This window comes from Emys orbicularis, chromosome 21 (genome assembly GCF_028017835.1).
Source record: "Emys orbicularis isolate rEmyOrb1 chromosome 21, rEmyOrb1.hap1, whole genome shotgun sequence".
In the NCBI taxonomy this organism is placed as follows: Eukaryota; Metazoa; Chordata; order Testudines; family Emydidae; genus Emys; species Emys orbicularis.
The window spans coordinates 8,190,181-8,204,592 of record NC_088703.1 but is presented as its reverse complement, the minus strand read 5'-3'; the positions used below and the strand labels follow the sequence as shown (position 1 = coordinate 8,204,592).

The 14,412-nt window shown below is 50.8% G+C and overlaps 1 protein-coding gene across 1 annotated transcript in view; it reads right to left on the bottom strand.

Moving 5' to 3' along the window:
* Window positions 1-3,098: 3,098 nt before the first annotated feature.
* Window positions 3,099-14,412, bottom strand: part of LOC135892878 (deleted in malignant brain tumors 1 protein-like) — a 155,837-nt gene continuing 144,523 nt past the window's right edge. The window contains exons 16-19 of the mRNA XM_065420646.1: window positions 13,831-14,184; window positions 8,334-8,395; window positions 7,581-7,708; window positions 3,099-3,261 (exon numbers count right to left, since the gene is read on the bottom strand). Of these exons, the coding sequence (XP_065276718.1) occupies window positions 3,099-3,261; window positions 7,581-7,708; window positions 8,334-8,395; window positions 13,831-14,184 (707 nt within the window). The remainder of the gene's footprint in view (window positions 3,262-7,580; window positions 7,709-8,333; window positions 8,396-13,830; window positions 14,185-14,412) is intronic.

The following is a 14,412-nucleotide window of genomic DNA, read 5'->3' as shown; positions in this document are numbered from 1 at the left end:
AAGATGTTTGTATGGGACATAGTTGAAGAGAGATGTAAAATGTAGAATATGAGGATCCAGAGGTGTTGAAGTGAAGCTTGTCACCTGCACCATGGGAATCCCTTCGGTTGAGCCAATCAGCACATAGAAGAAAGCACAGCCGTGGAGACAGGCTATATTCACTGTCTGGGCCCAGTGGGAGCCTGAGAATTTACAAAGACAAAGGACCCTCAACACAAGTCTTTAAAGAGGGACCTCCTCTGGGGAGAGACAATGGCCTGTACCTACAAAGAAAGAGGAGAGGGGACAAGAGGTCCCTTTCACCCAGGAGGTGGTTGACAGCGTTTTTCTCAGGAACAGGAGATCACAGCCAAGCCTGGACTAAAACCCTGGAAGGACTGTGGCGTAAGCGTTGCTCTCCCAGACAGAAAAGTATCTTGTTCAATGAGGCTAGGCTGTAGTCAGTGTGATATGATTTTATCCCCAAGGTTTTTTCCCCTAGCAGTACCCGTCGGGTAGGCTGTGCAGACCCCTGGAGTGGCACATTCATGGCGGTGTATATAGGTCCCGGCCGACCCGCTGCCTGCTCAGTTCCTTCTTGCCGGAATACTCCAACAGAGGGAAGGCAGATGGTTTTGGAATGGACATGAGCAACACATTTTGAAGAACAACAGTTACGAGAGGTAGATAACCGTTTTTCTCTTCAAGTGATTGTTCATGTGCATTCCAATAGGTGACTCCCAAGCAGTTTCCCTTGGGGAGGGGTTGGAGTTCACCTGAATTTTAGTCAGGTCATAGCAAGTCCTGATACAGGACGTGATCCATGATGAAATGCGCTGGGACGAGATCAGAAGCCCCTTCATCCTTTCTGCGATTGCAATAAAGAACTGTGGTGACTTACAAAATGGCTTTGTGCGCTCAGTATAGAATGCTAGGGGATGCCTGACGTCCAGAGAATGGAACTTGCGCCCTCTGTTACTGATATGTGGCTTAGGAAAGAACACAGGTAAAATATGTCCTGGTTCACATGAAACTGGGAGACTACCTTTGGCAGAAACGCAGGGTGAGGGCATAGCTGCACCTTGTCTTTATAAAAGACCATATAGGGGGGCTCGGAAGTCAGTGCTCAGAGCTGGGATACCCTTCTGGCCGAGGTTATGGCCACCAGAAAGGCCACCTTCCAGGAAACGTAGGACAGAGGGCAGGTCGTCATGGGCTTGAAACGGGGCCCCATGAGTGTGGACAGGATCAGGTTGAAGTCCCACTGGGGAATGGGCCATTGTACCTGGGTATAAAGTCTGTCCAAGCCCTTGAAAAACCAGCTCACCATGGGATTGCCGAAGACTGACCTACCCGCTGCCCACAGGTGGAAGGCTGAAATGGCAGCCAGGTGTACCCTGCGAGATGATATTGCCAACCCCTGCAGCTGGAGGTATAACAGGTAGTCCAAAACAAGGGGAATTGGCGCTAGCTGTGGTTCAGTGCTCCTCTGAAGAGACCAGATGGAGAAGAACTTCCATTTTGCCAGGTACGTGGCATGAATGGAGGGTTGCCTACTTCCCAGCAGGACCTCCCTCACTGGGTCCGAACACTGAAGCTCAAGAGGGTTCAGCCATAGAATTTCCGCGCCATGAGGTGGAGGAACTCCAGGTTGGGGTGTTGTAGGTGGCTGTGGTCCTGTGTGATGAGGCTCAGGCACACAGGAAGGGCTACTAGTCTGTCCACTGAGAGGTTCATCAGCATGGTGATCCAGTGCTGGCGGGGCCACGCTGGTGCTATGAGGATAATTGAAGCTCTGTCCCAGCAAGTCTTAAGGAGGACTCTGTGTACAGCAGGTGACTTGTCCATGAAAGGTGAAAGGCGTCTGCGATGCAGCCTGGGCTGTGGTTAAGGAAAGAGCAGAATCGCTGGCACTTCCTGTAGCTCCACCTCTCGTAGAGGTCTATGAAAAATCGAGTGTGCGATGTCTGGCCTGAGGTGACTGTGAAACGAGCGGCTGAGGCAATCGGCTAGCTTGTTTTGTGCTCCCGGAAGATGCAACACCTCTAGGTGTATTGAGTGAGCCATGCAAAAGTCCCACAGCTCGAAGGCTTCCTAGCTCGGGGACAGTTCCAAGCACTACCCTATTTGTTTATATAGAGCATCGCTGCAGTGTTGTCTGTCAGCACCAACACACATGCGCCCTGAAGGTGGGCCTGGAACTCTTGGCATGCCAGACGAACCGCCCTCAGCTCCCTTACATTGATATGCAGCGATAGTTCTGCGTGGGACCATAGGCCTTGGATTCTGATATTGCCCAGGTGCGCTCCCCAACTGAGTGCCTAGGCGTCCGTGACTAGCGATAGCGTAGGTTGAGGTTTGGCAAAGGGTACTCCCACACAGACCACTTGTGGCTGCAGCCACCAGTGGAGAGACTCAAGAATGAGAGTGGGGAGGGTAAGTATCCTGTCCATTGGGTTCCTGCTTGGCCTGTGTACTCGTGCCAACCACAGCTGGAGGGAGCGAAGGCGTAACCTGGTGTTCTTGATCATGTATGTGCAGGCCGCCGTATGCCCCAACAGTTTCATGCAATTTCTGGCCGTGGTTGTGCGGAATCGGTGAAGGTTTTCGATAATGTCCATGAGTGCTTGGAAGCGCAGCTTGGTCAGGAACGCCCTGGCCTGTGTTGAGCCCAAGAGAGCTCCTATGAATTCTATTCTCTGCGTCGGGGCTAGTGTGGATTTGGGCACATTCAATATGAGGCCCAGCCTGCGGAATGTGGCCCAAGCCAGAGACACATGCTCTGCAGCCTGTGCTTGCGACTCAGCCATGATGAGCCAGTCGTCCAGGTAAGAGAATACTTGCACCTGACGTTTGTGGAGGAAGGCTGTAACGACCGCCATACACTTTGTGAATACCCAGGGGGCCGCCAAGAGCCCAAACAGGACCACCCTGAACTGGTAGTGCTGGCCACTGACCACAAATCGAAGAAAATGTCTGTGGGCCAGGATAATGGAGATATGAAAGTACACATCTTTCAAGTCGAGTGCGGCGTACCAGTCCCCCGGATCCAGGGAAGGAATGATGGCAGCCAGAGAGACCATGTGAAACTTCACTTTCCTCATGAATGTGTTGAGGTCTCACAGATCCAGGATAGGCTGGAGCCCACCCTTGGCCTTGGGGATGAGGAAATAGCGGGAGTAGAACCTCTTGCCCCTAAACTCCTGAGGAACCTCCTCTATTGCCCCTAGAGCGAGGAGTGATTGCACCTCCTGCAAGAGGAGTCGTTCATGACAAGGGTCCCTGAAGAGGAACGGGGAAAGGGGGTGGGAGGGCAGGAGGGAACAGAATTGGATAAAATATCACATCCGTACCATGCTCAGGACCCAGCGATCTGAAGTGATCTGGGACCAAGCACGGTAGAAGCGGGAGAATCAATTCACAAAGGGAGGGTAAGGATCCAAATTCAATACTGATGCTCCATCCTCGGGCACATCTTGAAAAGTTTGGCTTCGGGCCTGGGGGCTGTTCGGCCAAACCCTGGCCTTGGCCTGAGGAGGACTGTGGCGGGCATCTCCTGTTATTTCTGACTCGTCTCCTGGATGAGTCTTGCCTCGGAGGCCCAGAGTAGAAGTGAGACGGGGGCTGAGGCTTAAATGGCTTTCTTTGGGGTGCAGCGGTGTGGATCCCCAAAGGTTTTAAAGTCACTTTGAGTCCTTAAGGTTGTGCAGGCAAGAATCCATATTTTGGGCAAACAGGCCTGCACGGTTAAAGAGGAGGTCCTGGATCGTGTTCTCGACTTCACGTGGTATCCCAGACACCTTCAGCCACACGCTGCACCTCCTTGTAATAGCGGTGGCCATAGTCCAAGCCGCTGACTCCGCCTCATCTAACGTGGCCTGGAGGGATGTTCTCGAGACCACTCTGCCCTCCTCGAGGAGCGCGCTAAACTCCTTGTGAGAGTCAGCTGGGAGTAACTCCTGGAATTTTGCTAACAAGCGCCAGGAATTGGAAGCAGCTGAGTACGGCTTGCTGGTTGGCCACTCGAAGCTGGAGCCCCCCGGTCGAGTAGACCTTTCGGCCGAAAATGTCCAGCTTCTTAGCATCCTGTGACTTTGGGGTGGGACCTGGCTGCCCCTGTCGCTCCTTATGATTTGCCGCAAAGACCACCAGAATCCCCGGTTTGGGGTGGATGAAAAGGTGTTTGTACCCTTTCTTTGGCAAAAAATAGCATCTCTCCACCCCTTTAGCAGTGAGTGGTATTGAGGCCGGAATCTGCCAGAGCATCCTAGTAGTATTCTGGATCGTTCTTATCAGGGGCAAGGGCACCCTAGATGGACAGTCCAGGGAAAGGATGTCCACCATCGGGTCCGACTCCAGGATGCCGCCTGGTAGCACTGGCCTTACGAGCAGGGCAGCAGTGCTGGTGCTCCTTGGAGGAGTCCTTTCCTGCTGCCGGGACATCCCACACCAAGGCCGGGGGGCTGCGCACCGATGATGCGGTGCCATTTACAGTGCCGGCTGGGTGCGGAGAGCCGACTCCATCAGGAGGAGCTTTCAATGATAGTCCCGCTCTCTCTTAATCCTGGGTCTGAAGCTCCTGCAAACTGGGCACTTGTCTGTCTGATACCGTCTCCTAGGCACTTGAGACAAGGAGCGTGTGGACCTCTTGTGGGCATAGGTTTCACACACCTCTCGCACTCCTTAAACCCCTGTGACCGAGGCATGCCCAGGTGCCTGGGGAAACTGGGGTGGGGGGAAAGCCCCCCAAAGTGAGCCCAACTTACTAGAAACTACTATATAACTAACTATTAACTATCTACAATTAAGAAAAGGGAACCACTAGTAGGGTGACCAGACAGCAAGTGTGAAAAATCGGGAGGGGGAGGGGGGGGTAATAGGAGCTTGTATAAGAAAAAGACCCCAAAATCGGGACTGTCCCTATAAAATCAGGACATCTGGTCACCCTAACCACTAGGTAGGCACTTGCGAATGCAAGAGACTCAGCTGCTCCAACGACCGTCACTGGCAGTAAGAAGGAACTGAGCACATGGCAGGTCTGCAGGGAACTATATACACCACTATGAAGACGCCACTCCAGGGGTTTCCACAGCCAACCCGATGGGTACCACTAGGGAAAAACCTTCCGATGATCGTGCATGCGCGCACACCTATTGGTATGAACATGAGAAATCATGCAAAGAAGAACATAGCAACTCCCACTGATGGGTTTCAACAGCCTCTGCAACAGCCTGTTAGGGGTTCACTGCCTGTCAATTAATCACGGTTAATTTACACGATTAACTCAAAAAAAAATCATGATTAAAAAAATTGATCACTAATCGCAGTTTTAATCGCACTGTTAAACAATAGAATATCAATTGCAATTTATTAAATATTTTGCATATTTTCTATGTTTTCAAATATATTGATTTCAATTACAACACAGAATACGATGTGTATAGTTCTCACTTTATATTATTACAGTTAAAGTTGTTTTATCCGGCATGTTGGGGAAACGGGGGGTGCCGGTAAATGAAAAATGCTGGTTAACTAAGAGGGAGGGAGTTTGGGTGCGGGAGGGAGTGTGGGGCTGGGAGTTGGGGCACATGAGGGGGTGTGGAGTACGGGCTCTGGGAGGACATTTGGGTGCAGGAGGGGGCTCGGGGCAGGCAGTTGGGGCACGGTATCGAGTGCAGGCTGCCAGATCCGGGGGCACTCATCTCAGGTGGCTCCCCGCAAGCAGCAACTTGTCCCGGCTCCTCCTAGGTGGAGGCGCGGCAGGCGGCTTGGTGCACTATATCTGGCAGCACGTGCCACCCCCGCAGCTCCCATTAGCCATGGTTGCCAGTCAATAGGAGCTGTGCAGCTGGCATGGGGGGGCAAAATGCAGAGCCACCTGGCGTGCCTCTGCTTAGGAGTAGCCAGAGCTCAGGACAGGTCGCCGCTTACGGGGAGTCATCCAAGGAGAGCTGCCCATGGATCTTACACATCGCACCCCCTCCCGCGTACTAAGACCCCGCCCACACCCAAAGTCCCTCCTAGAGCCCACGCTCCACACCCCCTCCTGAACCCCAGCACATTGCCGGCATCACGCCAACCGGACTATAAACGGGCATTTCAATTAAGATCAGAAACACCGATTTATAGAGCTTTCCTGTTCGTGAAGTGATGGAAAAAACAGATTTTACTGTGTTTTGCTTTCATTTAATCTGACAAAATACGACTTGTTCTGTTTTGACTTATAATCACTTAAAATCTATCTTCATAGTTAATAACTCAGTTTGTTTGTTCAACCTGAAGCAGCGTGTTTGGTTTGAAGCATGTCAGAGACTCCCCTTGGGATAACAAGCCTGGTACATCCCAATTTCTTTGTTAAATTGACGAACTCATATAAGCTTGCAGCGTCCAGCGGGCATAACTGGAGAGTGCAAGAAGGAGGTTCCTCAGGTTGTGTCTGGGACCAGCAATATTGGCTAGTGTCATTTGGTTGCACAATCCAAGGAGCAGCTTACATGTCAGAGGCTGTGTGTGAACAGCCCAGAAGTGGGGGTTCTCACAGCAGAGCAGGGAAAGGCTGGCTCCCACAGTCAAGGATTGGAGTGACCTAGCAGATCACCAGTCCAGATAACACCAGAGGGGAACGTCACAGAACCAATGTGAGATTTCTAAAGCTAGTTACAGCACTCAACCCAAGGTTTAAGAATCTGAAGTGCATTTCAAAATCTGAGAGGGACACGGTGTGGAGCATGCTTTCAGAAGTCTTAAAAGAGCAACACTTCAATGTGGAAACTACAGAACCTGAACCACTAAAAAAGAAAATCAACCTTCTACTGTTGGCATCTGACTCAGATGATGAAAATGAACATTTGTTGGTCTGCACTGCTTTGGATCGTTAGTGAGCAGAACCCATCATCAGCATGGATGCATGTTCTCTGGAATGATGGTCGAAGAGTGAAGGGACAAATGAATTTTTACCGCATCTGGCACATAAATATTTTGCTACACCAGCTACAACAGTGCCATGTGAATGCCTGTTCTCACTTTCAGGTAACATTGTAAACAGGAAGCAGGCAGCATTATTTCCTGCAAAGGTAAAGAAATTTCTCTGTCTGAGCGATTGGCTGAATGAGATGTAGGACTGAGTGGACTTGTAGGATCTAAAATTTTACATTGTTTTATTTTTGATTACGGTTATTATTTGTAAATCATTCTACATTTTTAAGTTCAACATTCCTGATAAAGAGATTGCACTACAGTACTTGTATGAGGTGAACTGAAAATAATATTTGTTTTGTTTCTTTTTTACAGTGCAAATATGTGTAATCAAAAATAAATATAAAGTGAGCACTGTACACTTTGTATTCTTTGTTGTAATTGAAATCAATATATTTGAAAATGTAGAAAACATCTTGAAAAATTGAAATAAATAGTATTCTATTATTCTGTAAAGATGCAATTAATTGTACAATTAATAATGATAATGTTTTTATCTCACAATTAATCATGATTATCTTTTTAATAACTTGACGGCCCTACTCCCCACCACTACCATGCAGCCACCCTGTGGGGTGGAACAGAGAGACAGGGCACACAAACTCATGAATGTGTTGAGGTCTCACAGATCCAGGATAGGCTGGAGCCCACCCTTGGCCTTGGGGATGAGGAAATAGCGGGAGTAGAACCTCTTGCCCCTGAACTCCTGAGGAACCTCCTCTATTGCCCCTAGAGCGAGGAGTGATTGCACCTCCTGCAAGAGGAGTCGTTCATGACAAGGGTCCCTGAAGAGAAACGGGGAAACTCATAAGCTCTGTAGGAGAGGTAGTTAGGAAGAACCCTGTCTCCAGTCACAACTTTATGGGAAATTAGCTGAAATTAGCTGAGATGTAAATCACCCAGAGTGACATAGATAGGAACCCCACACATCATAAAGGTATGCTTGAGTGGCTGCAGGATCCATTCAACCCCAAATCACACAAATGGGATCTACAGTTACCCAGCGCCCCATTGTGCTGTAGCTGGGAGGGTCTCTCACAGAGGAACACGTACTGCTCCCTGCAGCACAGACCCTAAGTGGAGTGCTGGGGCACTGGCCCAGCACTGACTTAGAGGGGAAAGCACCCCCTACTGAGCCCCCATCCCGTTCCTTGCAGCACAGGCATGTAGAACTGTGTGGGGAAATGGGGTCAGCACTGATACCATGGGAGGAGAGACACTTACTGTGAACCCAAAATGGCTCCTTACAGTACAGGCCCTTACCACCATGCTGGGGCACTGGGGTCAGCACTGACTCAGACAGGCGAGCTGGGTCTCTCCTGAAAGATTCCCAGCCCGATCCCTGCACCACCCACAGTGACGTGATGGATGCAAGTTACCTGAGCACACAACACCAGCATCTTTTCTGTGGTTACAGTTATTCTCTCCCCAAGGCCGAGCCCTGCAATCGGAGAGGGCACCTTCTGTCCCTGTGCAATTGACGTCATCCAGCCAGATACGGTCAGATCCTTGCCCAAAGCGAGCCCCACCTGGGGCTGATAACGCTGTCCCACAGCCCAGCTGCCTGCACACGACTCCGGCATCCTGTAAGTCCCAGCTGTCATCACACACGGTTCCCCACTTCTGGTTGTGAAGCACCTCGACTCTCCCAGCGCAGCGACTTGGGCTGTTCACCAGTCGGAGCTGAGCCACTTCTGATATGCCAGAGTCTGCAAACACCCAAGGGAATAAACACTCAGGGAGGTTCCTGTGCATCTGATCTCTTATGTCACTGGGGAACGTAGCACCTCCCGCTGACGGATCTGACAGGTCTCTGCACACAGCCACTGCCAATTAAGGGCTCCCCACCACTGACCAGGCTAATAACTTGGGCAATGATGATGTTTGTCCACTCCCCTCCCAGCCAGCTGTCACCTAGTTAGGCTGTCACCTAATTAGGCAGACTGGACGGCAGTCTGACGTACTGCTCCCATTAGAGCACTTATAAAGATCACCCCCCGCACTGGTGTCAGGAACCTCCTGAGGAGCAGATTTACACCCTGACTCCTGGTGCTTGTATTTGCTCCAGTGGGATACTCTGCAGAGCTGCAGGGCAGACACTGGGATAAGCATCTTGGTGACTGGGAGCTGAACACAGTCACCCGTGTCATTAGTGGTTGCCTTAGCCTGACATCAGCATCGAATTTACATGTGTTGGCTCCAAAGCTCCCTGAAACCGTCACACTGACAGCTCTCCCCTGACAGCTAGTGATGAGCTGGGGAGGGGCAAAGGCTTCAGGAGCAGATAGTATTTACAAAACACCGCCACTCTGCCTATGTATCCAGCAGACAGAGCTGTGTTGGCTGATGCTGGGTTGCAATCACTGTAATACTTGAATGCAGGGGTAGTGAAATGTTGTTGTCCTGATTGTCTGAGTAAAGGGCAGCAGCAATGTGCTTAGCCTGCTCTGACTGATGGGGTCACCCACAACTGAACTTAACTCACTAACCAGGGGGCTCAGATGTAAACAGAGTCAGAATGGGCTCTACCATGACATCTGGTGGTGAGGACTTCAGGGCACACCCACCTTTGCCTAGCATGATGGGACTTCTTGCCCAAATGGTCACTTTGGCTGCTGTGGGATCCCCAGTCTCTTTGTTATTGGGGCAGGAGTAATGAAGTGTTGTTATTCAGGTTATGTGAATCAAGGACAGTAGAACTGTACTTGGGGTTGTATGATGGAGGGACTCGCCCTCAACTGATTAGCACTCGCTAGGCAAGGGACATGGGTTCCAAAACCCAGTGAATTGAGAAAGGCTGTGATAGGTATGTGTATCTGGTAGTATGGGCCCCTTCTGAGGGCCCTGAACACCACTATTACTTCTTCTCTCTCCTTTGTGTAACAACAAAGCTAATTTTGGCTTCATTAGAAGTTTTCTTACACGCTACAGAGCTGAAATCACTGATACCTGGGTCTAAGCATTCAACCAAATTTGGGCTAGTGGTGCACCAGCACTGAGGCTCCCCTATTACCAGCTAAAATCACTAAGAGCTGCAGTCACTGAGAGCTGTGTTAAGTGGGGGGCCTGAAGAGAAGTTGGCAAGTGGCTAGCAGGCTGGCTAGCCGAGAGGCGCAGCTGGTGGCACAGATAGCAGGGTGGCTGGTGGAGTGGGAGCGGATAGTGGAGAGGTGTGGCTGGTGGAGCGGATAGCAGGGCGGCTGGCGAAGCGGAGCAGCTGGCGGTGAAGACAGCAGGAGAACCCCACACAAAGGACATTGCAATCGGCCGTCAACCCGAGCAGCAGAGCATGCAAGATGCCCCCCATTCTACCCCCACTTCCACCAACACAAGGGGAAGTAAACTCTGCAGATGAACTTCTGAACTCTGGGGGGCTGCACTGACCAAGGACAAAAACTGTGGGAGGGGTGGCTGTTGGGTTGCGGGACTCACGAACCACTCTGGGGCTGCACTGACCAAGGTCAGAAACTGTGGGAGGGATGACTGTTGGTTTGCTGGACTTAAGATCCTGAGGGGAAAAGGAGACTGCCAACCTTACTTGGGAGTGGGTTTTTTGCTCATGGTTTGTGTTAGGAATCTTGTTACTGGAGTTTCCCCAACATAATGCAGGATAATGTTTCCCTCCTTTATTAAAAAGCTTTTGCTACACTCAGACTCTGTGCTTGCAAGAGGGGAAGCATTGCCTCTTAGAGGCACCCAGGGGGATGGTATGTAATTGTCCCAGGTTGCTGGGTGGGGGCTTGAGCCGGTTTTGTGTTGTGTTATTGAAATGGAACCCCTAGATACTGAACCCGGCCCTTGTTGCTGCCAACTCTGACGGGTAGACAGACACCAGACTCCTATCAAGAGTGAGAGGGGGTGGAGATGGGTGCTCCTGCTGAGGGGTGTGGGCTCTGTGTAAGACGTCTAGAAATGGTTTAATCTGCCCCTCACCACTCTTCAAAGATAGAGTTAATTAAGGCTCCATTAGGAGTCTTTTCGGTTCCAGTGATCACTAGAGCTGAAATCACCTGCTGTGAGACAGTGTTTCTGCCCAGCCTGCTTCAGCACTGAGGTTTCCCCACTAAGAGCTGACAGTCACTGAGAGCTGGGTGGAGCCTCAAGAGAGCGACCTGCAGAGGTCACAGTAGAGAGGCCGGGGGCGGCAGAAGGTGAGGGTGAGCAGAGTGGTGAGTGGCTGACAGGGTAGCTGCCACCAGAGCCAGCACCCAGACAGCAGAGCGAGCCAGGCGCTCTCCTCCCCGCCCCCATGGTGGGAGCTGAACTCACACATATGCACCTCTGAACTCTGGGTCTTTACTAACCAAGGACAACCACTGTGAGTGGGGTGCGGTGGAGGGAGAAGGGAGCGGCACTTTAAAGGAACGTTTGGTTGCTGGACTCAAGAACCTGAGGCAAAAGACACTGCCCAACATACTCTGGGGGAGGTGTTTTGCTCATGGTTTTATGTTTATAAATCCTGTTTGTTGCTTTTCCCCAAGTTAATGCCGGGGGACTTCCCTCCTTTTATTAAAAAATACTCTGTGCTTGCAAGAGAGGAAGCTTTGCCTCGTAGAAGCACCCATGGGGTGGATGTGTACTTGTCCCCGGTTACTGGGTGGGTGCTCAAGCCGGATCTGTTTTATATTGCTGGAAAGGAACCCCTAGATATTGAACCCGGCCATGGTCGCTTCCGATGCCACTAGCAGAAGGGTTACATAGATATCCACTTGTGACAATCCAAAGAAGTGAGCTGTAGCCCACAAAAGCTTATGCTGAAATAAATTTGTTAGTCTCTAAGGTGCCACAATACTCCTGTTCTTTTTGCGGATACAGACTAACACGGCAGCTACTTTGAAACAAAAAAGAAGACCCCCCCACTGACATGCAGCCACTTCTGGGGTAGGACAGGGCAGCTGAGAAACAGGAGAGGGAAATATGTAGGCTGTGTAGGGCCGGAAGTGAGGAAGAATTGTGTCTCCTGTGTCCAGCTCCTGGGGAAGTTACAACTTCAGGACTAATTCCCTGAAATGCAAATCTGCCGGAACACAGTGATTAGGAACCAGACTCTTGAGAAATTGGCCCTGGATTTTTAGTTTGAGTGAGCAGCTGCAGGCTCTGTTGACACCAAATCCGACCAGTGGAAGCTGCAGTTACCCAGGTCCCCATTGTGCCACAGAGGAGTCTGGCCCAGAGATAAGTAGACGCTGTTAGGCAAGAGTTAAAAATTCAGTTAGAAGCTGAGGCAGAAACCCAGGTAACTAACAAGCAGGCCCAAGGTCTATGGAAGCTGTAAACACTTGATAACTTAAATGGTCAGATGTCCACCCTGTAACTTGGCCTCTCAGTAAGGAAGACCAGTACAAACCCTCCGCTGCTCTCCAGATATCTGTGAACATTCATCCCTATCCCCACCCCACCCCACCCCTTCCCCTTCAGGGTAGTCATAAATAATTGATGTAATCAGGATGGTTTCTATGTGTATGTTCTGTTCCTGTCATTATCATGTTAAGTGTTCTTTCCCTCCCTCTCTTTTGCTGAAACAATGTTTCTCTCTGTAAGGACACAATAAATGCAAATGGAATAATAAGAAAGAGTTATATAACTGCTCACTGTAACATCATACTTTTGAATCTATTTATGAGTCTTTTCAGTGCTGTGAATAAACCCCTTCAGTATTGTCTGTGCTGCCTGATTCTTGGGGGAAAGAATCTCCTTGCTTCACAACGCCAACTGGCAGAGGGCACAGGGATGCCTAGAGTTATACAGGGATCCCCTGGGTGAGATATATGCACAATAGCTCACCAAAGGTGGTATGTGAGGTCTCTACCAAAAGCCAGCAGCCTGCTGGTCCATCTAATGGGAGCAAGATGTTTCTATGGGACATAGTTGAAGAGAGATGTAAAATATAGAAGATGATGCTCTAGAAGTGTTGAAGTGAAGCTTTTCACCTGCACCATGGCAATCCCTTCCATACAGCCAATCAGCACATACAACACAGCCGTGGAGACAGGCTATATTCACTGTCTGGGCCCAGTGGGGGCCTGAGAATTTACAAAGACAAAGGATCCTCAGCACAAGTCTCCGAACAGAGACCTCCTCTGGGAAGAAACAATGGTCTGTACCTACAAAGAAAGAGGAGAGGGGACAAGAGCTCCCTTTCACCCAGGAGGCGACTGACAGCATTTGTCTCAGGAAAAGGAGATCAAAGCCAAGCCTGGAGTAAAACCCTGGAAGGACTGTACGGGTGAGCGTTGGTCAACCAGACAGAAAAGTATCTTGTTTAATGAGTCTACACTCTAGTCAGCGTGGTATGATTTTATTGGCCATGGAACCATTTCTTTCCAACCCCTCTCCTTGCTACCCTTCAAATCTCTACACTCTATGAAATCACTTCTCCTTGGTGTGACTGTGAAGGAATCTGGAGCTGTGTGTTGATTGGGGCAGAGATGGGAGGTGGAGCTGGTCACCTTGGGACTGTGGTCCTTTGGGAGCAGTAGATCTGTGACTGGTGTGAATGCCCAGGGAGACACAGACTAGGTGCTGCAGGAGGACACTCGGAGGGCTGAGGGGTGAAGCATGCATATTGCCAACCTCGACAGCGGTCACCCCCTCCACAAGGCCTAGAGGGAATGGCTTGTGTGGCCTGTGGCCGAGGAAGGCGGGGAGCTGCCGCCAGCGGGCACAGACAAGGCTTCCTCATGTTAGAGGCCCATGGCACCACACTGGGGTATTAGGGCCAGCACAACTGCAAACGGAGAGCACCCCCAACTGACACCCCCCTACCTGCAATACAGGCCCTCAGCGCCATGCTGGGGCACTGGGGTCAGCGCAGACTCAGACAGGAGAGCTGGGTCTGTGCTGAAAGCTTCCCAGCCCGAGCCCTGCACCACCCACAGTGACGTAATGGATGCAAGTTACCTGAGCACACAACACCAGCATCTTCTCCGTGGGTACAGTTATTGTCTCCCCAAGGCCGAGCCCTGCAATCGGAGAGGGCAACTTCTGTCCCTGTACAGTTCACATTATCCAGCCAGATATGGTCAGATCCTTTCCCAAATCGAGCCCCTCTTGGGGCTGATAACGCCGTCCCACAGCCCAGCTGCCTGCACACAACTCCGGCATCCTGTAGGTCCCAGCTATCATCACACACGGTTCCCCACAGCTGGTTGTGAAGCACCTCGACCCTCCCAGCGCAGCGACTCCTGCTGTTCACCAGTCGGATCTGAGCCACTTCTGAGATGCCAGCGTCTGCAAACACCCAAGGGAAGAAACACTCAGGGAGGTTCCTGTACATCTGATCTCTCGTGTCGCTGGGGAACGTAGCGCCTTCTGCCAACGGATCTGATCGGTCTCTGCACACAGCAACTGCCTGTCAAGGGCTCCCCACCACTGACCAGCCTAAACATTGGGCAATGTTGAAGTTTGTCCACTCCCCTCCCAGCCAGCTCTCACCTAGTTAGGCTGTCATCAAATTAG